Raw genomic sequence first — 12,104 nt, forward strand, 5'->3', positions numbered from 1 at the left:
AGTTGTTGGAGTGCAGATGAATCTACCTTACCTGGAAAGGCTATTTTGCCCCCTGGGTGGTGGTGAATGAGGGGGTGTAGGGACAAATGTTGCACTTTCTATGATTGCAGTAGTAAGTACCAGGAAAACAGGGAGAGGTGGGTGGAAAGGAGTGAGCAAACCTGGGATTCACGGAGGGAGTGGTCCTTGTGGAAACCCGAATGGGAAAGATGTGGCTGGTGTTAGGATCCCCTTGGAGCTGTCGGAAAAGACAAAGGTGGATGCAGAGGCTGGTGGGGTTAAAGGTGAAGACGAAGGAAATCTGCATCTATTCTCTCTGGAAAGGAAAGATCAGAGCAGACTTGTGGGAAATGGAGGAAATGCATGTTTTGTTTCTTGGGCTGGAATGTTGTTTGGCCGTATCATGCTGTTAAAAAATTCTTAAATTTTCCAACCCTAACTATATACGACCAAGAGGTACATCAAATCATGTCATTATGTGTGTTGGAAGGAATTGCAGTTACTGGTTTGCACTGAAGATAGACACAAAATGCTGGAATAACTAAGCGGGCCAGGCAGCATCTCTGGAGAGAAGGAATGGGTGATGTTTCGGGTCAAGACCCTTCTTCAGACATTCAATTGTCATTACATGGCAATTCTAAAGGTATCAGCAAGGACTGATACAGCACACTCCTTGGGGAACAGGCAGTTTCTGACATGATCTGTATCCAGAAATAATTTTACTGACTATGTCGCATAAGTTTTAATATAATGATTAGCGCTACATATACATTTATAACATCAAAAAATCAGAAATGAACTTTCATTTTTAACGTGCTATTTAAATACTTAAACTACAGGCGTTAATTACAAATGATTTATGAACACATAAAGAGGAAATGAAGGTCGACATTAGATGCGTTATTTTTATTAATATATATTACTCCAATTTTGTGTAAATCCATTTATTTTGGGGGATACCTGATCTAATTTTCCTTTTATTGCCTCCTCCTCCTCCCCCTTTGGCATTTGAATTTATTTTTATGATTAATATCAGAAAAAATAAATTAGTTATTTAAAATAAAATACAGGCCTCTGTATCGGGAATATGTATGTCATTGTTGTGCACATTTTACTATACCTCATCAATCATATGTTAAAGGGAGAAAACTTGAAAGTATTCACAGCACTATTGGCTTTGAAGAACATGGCCATTCGTTTCATTATTTTGATGTGCATTGAAGTGTGTGGCTGCTCTGTTTGGCTTTTGATACATTGTGATGTTCATTAGTTTGTGACTCTAAATGTTGCTGTCAAGTCACTGCATGCCCAGCATGGAGTGGCAAGTCTCTCAAACTTCACTTTTTTTCCTGGAGGCACACTTGTTTTGTACCTCTTGCCATGTGCTACAGGCCTCTCAACAGGCTGTGAGTTTTAATTTTTGTTTATGCTTATAACAATGGTTGATTATTTTTAGCAGCAATAATATGTATGTACATCTTTATACCATGTTGAGTAATCTTTGTATGAAATGTACCATGTTATTAAAAATCATTGCGAAATTCCTTGCCGTATAGGGGAAAATAAGTGTTCGGCACGGACTTGTGGGGCCGAGATGGCCTGTTTCCGTGCTGTAATTGTTATATGGTTATATGGTATACTTGATAGCTGGTGGAAATTTGTACTGCAATAAGGAAACCAGCTAGGATTTGTTTTTTTTTGACGAGAGGCATCCTCACTAAGAAAAATTGTTTATATTGCGAATGACAGGGATGTATTTAAAATGTTCTTTAATTTCTCTATTTACCTGCACAAAGTGTAAGCATACATCAGTGCTGGAGATGTTAGCAATAAAAAGAACAGTGGAAAATTGGTTTTCTTCCTTATATCAGAATACGTTTAGATTTTCTTCCATCAAGTTGACTTTCCCTGGACAGTAAATTGGAATGAGGAGTGTTTCACTTGAAGCTCCATGGACATTTGGACATGACAGTTAATACTTCTGGAAGAGAAGGTGTCCTGTTGAAGTTTCAGTTTAAAAAAAAAAGTAATATTTTGGAAATGTGACATAATTGTGAAGAACATTAATTAGTGTTTTAATTCACCATTTCAAGTATTGAATTGGTTAAATTGCATATTGTGTCCTTGTATAAAACAAATCTTTAATTTATGTTACATTTTCATCTGTCTTGTTTGGGGATGGATAGCTGTGAATGAGATGGCAAAATCCTAATCTCTGCTGTGGTTAGTGCAGCTACCATGGCATGTGTGTAGCTCTACTACATATTTTTACATAGAACAAGGATTGAGACCCAAAAATCATAGAATTGTGTGAGCACTAATTATAGAATTAGTATTATATTTTAATCTCACATTAACTGTCAGCAGCCTAAATATTTGGTTGAAGTGTTCATTGTGGGGCATGTTTTATATTATTTTAAATTATTATTTTATATCTCTAACTGCATGGTCCAGTGGGGCTACACAAACTTCCATTCATTTTCCAACACTTATGCCAGGAAATCTATCCACTAAGCTGCATTGGTTTTGGGCTTTAGTGTATGCAGGGAGGCTTTCCATGTGAAGGGGAAAAAAAAACTTTTTTAAATTAATAATTTTGGCTTAAGTGCATTTGATAATGTTTTTCTGGTATTGTGCTTTCATTTTAAATTACTCTTGTCACTTTTTTAATGGTTGTAGAATTGTAGTGAATGTCAGGGCCTCGCCTGCCTATGCAGCAGCTTGCCTGCAGACGTTTTCATTCTGTGCCTGCTCAAGTTGGCAGTAAGTTTAATGGACAGGTAACTCTTCACCAGTGAGCTCTGGTGGCTTGTGTCTCAGCTCAAGATCCAGGACATTATGTTTAGCAATGACACTTTGCACTTCAGGCTTTGACCACTTTGGATTCTGTACCTTACTCCTCAACATTCTGAACTTCAACCTCTTTTTGTGGAAGACAGTCATTTTTTGTCCTGACAGGGCATGAGACAAACCCCTCTCTTTGTGACCCGGTCCTTGACTTTTTTCCAGGTTTTACTTTTGTATTATAGTGCTTCATGTTTCCTGCTCTCATGGATTGAAGCAAGTAATCATGTATTGTTCTTGAATTTAATTATGTGTTTTAATTTTTTTGTGGGAATGTATTCCAATCTTCTTGCATTCTTTGAATGAGTTGTTAACTAAAATCTCTCTGGAATACAGTACTCTGAGAATCAAATACACAGGACAAGATGTTAAGAAGTCCCTTGTGCCAATAGGTGGGGAGCATTTCACGACATTCGTTGATTGTTGAGAGTGGTAGACGCTCAACATCTGTGGGGGGGGGGGCGGGGGGGGGGGGGGGGGGGTGGGGGAGTGGATACGTATATCTTGGCCTGGGTAACCTTCAGGACAGTTGGGCACAGGACACATCATCAGTAGTGTACCCTTGCATCACTGGGTGTTTCGGCCTTTTAACACTATACACCCTCCACAAGGGCGGCCCGCTGCAGGATGATCAGCCCTCAGCGCGTGTCCCGTGTCAAACCGTCCCATGTTATGTTATGATCATTTGAATAAGACTTCCTCAAATTAGGAGACCAAAACTGTACACAATACTCCAGATGTGGTCTCACCAGAGCCCTATACAACTGCAGAAAAACCTCTCTACTATACTGAAATCTTCTTGTTATGAAGGCCAACATTCCATTAGCTTTCTTCACTGCCTGCTGTACCTGTAAGCCAACTTTCAGTGACTGGTGTAGAAGGACGCCTAGGTCTCGCTGCACTTCCCCCTTACCTAACGTAACCCCATTGAGATAATAATCTGCCCCCTTGTTTTTGCCGCCAAAGAGGATAACCTCACATTTATCTATATTATACTACATCTGCCATGCATCTGCCCACTCATTCAACCTGTCCAGGTCACCCTGCAACCTCCTAACATCCTCTTCACAGTTCACACTGCCACCCAACTTTGTGTCATCCGCAAACTTGCTAGTGTTGCTCCTAATTCCCTCTTCCAAATCATTAATATATATGGTAAACAGTTGCGGCCCCAACACCGAGCCTTGCGGCACTCCACTCGCCACTGCCTGCCATTCTGAAAAGGACCCGTTCACTCCTACTCTTTGCTTCCGGTCTGCCAACCAATTTTCTATCCATGTCACACCCTACCCCCAATACCATGTGCTCTAATTTTAGTCACCAGTCTCCCGTGCAGGATCAAAGGCTTTCTGAAAGTCTAGATACACTACATCCACTGGCACCCCTTCATCCATTTTACTTGTCACATCCTCAAAAAATTCCAGAAGATTAGTCAAGCATGATTTCCCTTTCATAAATTCATGTTGACTTGGACCAATCCTTTTACTGTTATCCAAATGTCCCATTATTACCTCTTTAATAATTGACTCCAGCATCTTTCCCACCACCGAAGTCGGGCTAACTGGTCTGTAATTCCCTGTTTTCTCTCTCGCTCCTTTCCTAAAAAGTGGGATAACATTAGCTATCCTCCAATCCACAGGAACTGATCCTGAATCTATTGAACATTGGAAAATTATCACCCATGCGTCCACTATTTCTAGAGCCACCTCCCTGAGGACCCTGGAATGCAGACCATCAGGTCCAGGGGATTTATCATCCTTCAGTCCCATTAACCTACCCAATACTATTTCTCGCCTAATGAAAATTTCTTTCAGTTCCTCTACCCCATTAAATGTACCCCCAGTACATCTGGGAGATTGTTTGTGTCTTCCTTAGTGAAGACAGATCCGAAGTACCTATTCAACTCTTCTGCCATTTCCTTGTTGCCCATAATAATTTCACCCGTGTCTGCCTTCAAGGGACTCACATTTGACTTTGCTACTCTTTTTCCCTTAACATATCTAAAGAATATATCTTCTTTATATTCCTGGCCAGCTTCCCTTCGTACTTCATCTTTTCAGCCCGTATTGCCCGTTTTGTTTCCTTCTGTTGTCCTATGAAAGTTTCCCAATCCTCTGGCTTCCGGCTACTCTTTGCTGTGTTATACATCTTTTCTTTTAGTTTTATTCTATCCCTAACTTCTCTTGCCATCCACGGTTGACTCCTACTCCCCTTAGAATCTTTCTTCCTTTTTGGAATGAAATGATCCTGCGTCTTCCAGATTATGCCCAGAAATTCCTGCCATTGCTGTTCCACCGTAATTCCTGCTAGGATCCCTTTCCAGTCTACTTTGGCCAGCTCCCCTCTCGTGCTTTAATAGTCCCCTTTGTTCAACTGCATCATTGACACTTCCGATTTAACGTTCTCCTTCTCAAATTGCAAATTAAAACTAATCATATTATGATCACTACCTCCAAGCGGTTCCTTTACCTCGAGTTCTCTTATCATATCTGGTTCATTGGACAACACTAAATCCAGAATTGCCTTTTCTCTGATCGGCTCCATTACAAGCTGCTCTAAGAATCCATCTCGGAGGCATTCTACAAACTCTCTTTCTTGGGGTCCTGAATCAACTTGATTTTCCCAGTCTACCTGCATATTGAAAATATTGATTTGAATGGCTATGATTTAATTGGATTAATAAAAGTGGAAGCCTTCACACTCAATTTTACAGCCTCCCACATATGATAAGGATTGATAGAAACAGTACAATTTATTTGAATTATTGGGACCACCACACTTGAGTTGATCCATTCACCCGACTCTGATGTGCCCCTTCCTTCAAGGCCATTTGTCTACCTGAGATGCATCATGATTATCCTTGCCACATGAAAGGCCGCCATGAAATCATCAATCAAATCATCAAATATCAACAATCCCGGTCCACCACACTGATTTCCCTCTAACCTTTTCTTTCACCAAGCTTATTCTAATTATACCAGCAGAGGTCGAAATGAAATAAGAAAGGAGAGCATGGTGGTGACCAAATTAAGAAAGACAGCCAGCGAGTGATTTGGCTGGTAAATAAATGAGAAGATCTGCCGTTGAAATTAAAATCTATTTAAAAGGACACTTAATACCTATAATTAAATAAGGAACTGGAGCCAATTATACGATGGCAGAAGCCAGGTAATGCTGCTGGCCCCAATAACATATACATGCAGAAAGGTCAGGACTGAGATTAAATGCATCAGGATTTAAATGTGTTTTGCAAAAAGAGAGTGAATTATTGTGGGTGGAAATGGAGTTGCAGTTTTGATGACAAAAACGAGATGCAGCTGTCAATAAGATAGAATGGAAGCCATGTGGGTGGAAATAATAAATATTGCCAGATCAATCGCACTCATTACGAGTCCACAATCTGCCTGACATATTTGGAAATCCTTAAGCAAAAAATTACAATCATCATAAGATTTTAACCCCAATTTATGAGATGGAACATGAAGTTAAAGGGATTAGGGCATGTTTTTGTGATCTCTGCAGGAGCCTTTTCCAACGCAATATGTAAAAAGATTGCTGGTGAATCTATTGAATAGGGTAATAAATCAGACAGAATATTTGGTAGCTATAATCCATTTTAAGACAATAACATGGGAAACATCGGAGAGAAATATGGATGGCAGGGAAGGAGCCTGAGATATGTAGGTAACAGCTGAAGAAATGACAAAGCTGAAAATGAAAAGATGGGGATTGGTTTATTATTGTTCAGTGCACTGAGATACAGTGAAAAACTTTGCATGCTATCCAGTCAAATCATACTATGCAAGTGCACAATCAAGATATTACACGTACAGCAAGTAATGCAAAGAGAAAAGTGCTCGAGAGAGAGAATATAATGTTGGAGTAATACAGTCCCAGAGAGAGTGCAGCTAGAAATATGTGTAAGGACTGCAATGAGGTATCTGGATTGCACCCCCAGCTTACGAGAGGACCACTCATTAGTCTGATAACAGCGGGGAAGGAGCTATTACTGAATCTGGTTGATCTTTTGTATCTTCTGCCCGACGGGGGAAAGAAGAGAGAATGACCAGGGTGCAAATTGTACTTAATTATATTGGTTGCAGGCCCAAGGCAGCCTGAAGTATAGCTAAATTAATTTGGTTGGGGTGAAGCAAGGTGGGGATGGGGGCGGAGACTAGTTTGTGTAATGATCTATGTCCACAACTCTCTGCAATTTTTCTTGTGGTCTTGGGCCAAGCTATCATGCATCCTGAAATGATACTTTGGAGATGAGGTTGGTTGGGTCTATGGTGTTGATGGCCGAACTATTGCCAATAAATATGCGTCTGACATAGGTATCCTGTGTTGCAGCAATGAGTCAAGAGGCAGAAAGATAGGTCCTGCTGTTGAGTTGATGGGTGAGTTTGGGTGAAAAATTAAAAGGTAATATAGGAAAGGGGAAATATAAATATGAAGGAACAAAGGCACAAAGCTTTAAACGTAAGATGTGGACAAGTATTTCACAGTCAGGATGGGAACAGGGCAGTTGGGTGGACAAGATACAATGCAGCTTCCATTGAGTAACACAAATAATAAATAATTACATCAGCAATTTTTTTGATGTATGCACATGGCATGGAGCAGTTGATGGAATTAGAAATCATGTAGGATACATATTGAATTATTCATCCTTGGAAAAAGATGAAACTGGTCCAGTTTGATTATTTTGAAAAGACATGAGACTGCAGATGCTGGAATCTTGAACAAAAAGCAAGACATTAATCTTTTGGGGAGAGAATGGAAAAGCAGAGTTTCGGATCTGAAGAATGGTCCTGACCTGAAATGTCACCTGTCCATTCCCTCCACAGAATTCCTCCAGCACATTGCTTTCTATTCAACTATGCTTTTTAATAGAACCTAATCAAACAATATTAGAGGGAATCTGAGATGACCTTAATTTGTTTGCTATGCCAAAGAACTGGCAGATCACAAACTGAACACTTAAATTTGAAAAGGTATCTAGCACATATCTGGGCTGCCATAGATTAGTCGGCTTAATGACAATCATGGAAAAATAATGAATGTAAATGCCTATGAAAGAAGAAATTAAAAAACATGTAAGTAAGTGCTAGTAGTTTAATAATGAATAGGCAGCATGAATTTCAAAAGACTCAATTTTTGGTGTTGTAACAGAAGAAATAGGCAAGGGTATTATAGCAGAAATGTTTATTTGTCAACAACGCCGTATAGTTTACTGAACCATGTCATAGCACGCATGGAGTTGCGACAAGTAATAAATACGGCCGTCTTTATGATAAGGGTGGAATAAAGGGTTCCATTTGCATTGCTGCAAGGCCACTATTGTTTACTATTTATGATAACAATGTCGTCAGTGGTTACAAAAATGCAATTTCTAAATTTGCAATGACACAAAATTGAGAGCAGATTTCTTTCTCAATGATGACGATGACTCATGTGTACAGATGCTCCTCGATTTACGATGCTTCGACTTACGATATTTCGACTCTATGATCGGCAAATACTCGGCAACGGCAGCAAGCTGCACGTCACTTCCGGTCACGTGATCGCAATGTATTAAATGCGTTTTCGACTTGCGTTATTTACAATGGGTTTATCGGAAGGTAACCCCATCGTAGGTCGAGGAGCAGCTGTATTGCAAGAAGACATTAATAAAGCTGTAGAATGGGCCGGTAGCTATCTAGCAAATCGTCAAGTACTGCATATTTATAAATAAAATGCAGAAATAATGCATAATTTAGGAATTGACCTGTCCTGGGTCCAGCATTTAGATGCAATCGTGAAGAAAGCTCGACTGCATCGATTTAAAAGTTTTGAAAGATTTGGTACATATCTAAATACTCTAATGAACTTTTACGGATATATTGTAGAAAGTATCCTGACTAGTTACACTATAGCCTGGTACGACAATTCCAGCACACAGGAGGCTGCAGAGACTGGTGGACACAAGCCGTCCATCATGGGCACAGATGTCCTCACCATCAAAAGAATCTACATGAGGTGCTGCCTCAAGAAGGCGGTACGTATTATCAAAGATCGTCAGCATAGGGGCCATGCCTTCTTGTCATTTCTACCATTTGGCAGGAGATACAGGTCTATTTTCCCACACTACCGGCTTCAGCAAAAGCTACATTCCTGCAATTATCAGATTCTTGCATCAACCTGCACAACCTTAACCCTTCCTTGACATTGGAACGCTATGACCCACCTTTTGCAAGACTATGGACAATAAAAAATATATACATATTTATTTATTATAAATTATATATGTGTAATTTATGCATAATTTATGTATAATTTATATATGATTGAATCTATGTTCCTGTGATACTGCTGCAAGCAAGATTTTCCATTGTACCTGTACGGCAATGTTCTCATGCAAACTTGAATATCTCAACAAGCAGACGAAGGATAAAGGAATACAGAGTTATAAGTAATATGGAAAGACCAGAGGAGCATATACATTAGCATGTACTAATTGGGCTGAATGGCTTGTGTTTTATTTTAAGAAGGTACATAGATGTAGATAATCCATAACTGTATGTTAAAGCCCCATCCCTGCAAGCAGCATGTAGGAAATTATATGTTGAAATTCAGTTGATGTGACTCCCATAAAGGAAGAAGTGGTTGAAAAGGGGCAGACTTAAAAGCGGAGGGGGAAATCAGATAAAAGTAGAAAATGCAGGAGGTACAATCTTGGTTGCCAACAACTGACATCAAAAGATAATGTTTTGGGTGTAATCCTTTGCGTAAAATATGAAAACATCAAGCAATTTATCTGCTGATTCTTTCTCCCTGTACAAAAAGAGAATGGAAAGAATTTGACTGCAGCTTGTGCCAACATGACTCATTTCATTCCATTTTTTAGGTCAACCTATGAAAATCAACAAAGCCGAGGAACTGCTGAAAAGCAAAAGCAAACACACCCAACAGGATGTAGTACTTAACTGCGAACAAAAGTTCACTCCTTGTTGATTCAGAAACTCACGGTCTCCCGTAGTCTAACTAGTTGCATTTAAAATGTAAAACAAAACTTGGTGGTATACTTTGCATTGGTCGCATCGGCGGAGAGAGAAATAGAGCTAATGTTTCTGGCTGAAGACTTTAAATCAGGCCAGGCATGTCTTTTTGTCTTATTTCAGATTTGTATCATCTGACATTTTGTTTGTGATTATATATGCTCAGATACTATGGAGGCTTCAATACATTTGCTGATCAGGAAAATACAATGTCCCCAAAAAAATGAAACAAAGGAAATAAAACGTAGCTATTGGAACTGAAATTGAAAATTCACAGCATTTCCATGGGTGTGTAAAAATAGAAACATCGTTCATTGTCTTGTAAACATATCATTGCAAATGGAAAAAAATTGTTGAACTCTTCAATAGTAATAAATCAAACAAAAGGGAGAGGCGGAGTTAGCTAAGTTGACTCCTGCCGGAACTTTTTGCATCGATAAGCTCCTCATTCTGGTAGCCACCCAGAAAATATTTAAATATTGTCCTGAATCGTACGAGAGAAGAACAACTTGCATTTTAATGTAAATAAATGACACAGAGAAGTGACAAGTCATAAACAAATATCAAGCCATTGAAGATATTAGGAAGTATTGGCAAAGCTTGATCAAGAAGGTGAGTTTTTTGAATAGTTGCTTCCTATCTTTGTACAGCACTTTCAACGTCACAATATATCCCATGTTGTTTCACAGGATTATTATATAGGAATGCTTAAAATGGCAGTGGGAATGGTCAGAGAGGTCAGAAAAATTAAGAATTCCAGTATGAAGTTTGTAAGCTTTGGGTGGTGAGAATGGTTAGCACACATCAAAAGCTTTTCACTGTACATGTGAAAATAAACTAAACTAAACTAGAGAGGCGGTAGAGACAAGGTAATAAAAGAGTTCCAAGAGAAGAAAAATAATTGTAAATTGGGGACAATAGCCATGGTGGGAGGATGACCAGGAAAAGGTGAGTCAGCTAGTGACTGAGGCAAGGATGATGGTTTCAGCAGTATACTGGGGTCCACTACCAGGAAACTTGGGTTGGTGTCTAGCAGTTCCAAAGGAAACATATATATATTTAATTTGCACTAAAGTTGACAGCAAAGGAATTAGTGTGATTAAATTATGTCAGCCAATGTGTACAATCCAAGGAGTATTACTCCTTTCAGTGAAAATATTATGGCAGTTTGTTACTGAAATCTTATATTGTTATATTGTGTTTAATATATTAAAGTCATTTTGACATAGGATTGCTACATTCTTCCCTTCTGCTGAAATTAGAAAAGACGGGGAAAGAGCATCAAACAGTTCCCAAACTTCTGAAAAAGAAATGTCATTGGTTGCACCCTTGAAGGCAAAGTACATTTCTAACTCCACTGTGATTATTCAGAACATTTTACCAGAGAAGTCATGAAATATAGTCAAATTCTGGCTAAAGAACAAAGCATTAAATAACCCTGTCGAACTTTATTTTTTAATACACTTCAAAGTATTTTTAATCCTAAAATCTTGGCTAACGAATGTTCCATGTATCTTAGTCATGCACTGATAGATGTTTGTATTTTTTCTAGTGGCACCTCTCCATTGGCTTGCTTGAATGCTATGCTTCACACTAATTCTAGGGGAGAAGAGGGTATTTTCTATAAAGTACCTGGTCGTATGGGAGTATACACATTAAAGGTGAGCTGTTAACTTTGAAACATTTTTTTTCTTTGGAGATTGTTTTTTAATCTGCTGTAATTCTAGGTATTACCAGTTTGTGTTATATTGCATTTACTGTTGAACATGCCAATGAACAGTAATGCGGGGTAGTGAAGCACTTTGGCATTGAGCAGTCCACAAGCATCTTTGCATTGTATCTCAGATCTGATGAAATATGACTGATACAGAGTAATATAAGAAGCAACTTTCTTATCAGTGCTAATTTTTCCATTTCGTGTAACCCTTTTTTTCCCTGAGAAATCGTTTTGGAATATATGTTTGGGGCTTGTACCTACCAGGAACAGTTTAATTTAGACTACTTTAGCCTAGTAGTTTGGAAAGATGAGGGGGGGGTCTCATTGAAACTCACCAAATAATGAAAAGTCCAGATAGAGTGGATGTGGAGAGGATGTTTCATGTGGGAGAGTCTAGGACCCGAGTGCACAGTCTCAGAATAAAGGGACGTATGTATGGAAAGGAGCTGAGGAGGAATTTCTTTAGGCAGAGGGTGGTGTACCTGTGGATTTCATTGCCATAGACG

General features: G+C 39.1%; 1 protein-coding gene across 8 annotated transcripts in view; it reads left to right on the forward strand.

Moving 5' to 3' along the window:
- The window catches only part of asxl2 (ASXL transcriptional regulator 2), a 174,130-nt gene that overhangs the window by 84,098 nt on the left and 77,928 nt on the right, over positions 1-12,104 (forward strand). For 4 of the 8 annotated variants that reach the window (XM_033021421.1, XM_033021423.1, XM_033021427.1 and 1 more), the window contains one exon: positions 11,434-11,542. The exons of 2 other annotated variants lie outside the window; for them this stretch is intronic. In XM_033021421.1, the coding sequence (XP_032877312.1) occupies positions 11,434-11,542 (109 nt within the window). Of the gene's footprint in view, positions 1-787; positions 1,407-9,730; positions 10,494-11,433; positions 11,543-12,104 lie in introns of those variants that run through there. 2 more of the 8 variants (XM_033021425.1, XM_033021424.1) reach the window with 2 other exon arrangements.

The sequence above is a fragment of the Amblyraja radiata genome, chromosome 5, assembly GCF_010909765.2.
Source record: "Amblyraja radiata isolate CabotCenter1 chromosome 5, sAmbRad1.1.pri, whole genome shotgun sequence".
In the NCBI taxonomy this organism is placed as follows: domain Eukaryota; kingdom Metazoa; phylum Chordata; class Chondrichthyes; order Rajiformes; family Rajidae; genus Amblyraja; species Amblyraja radiata.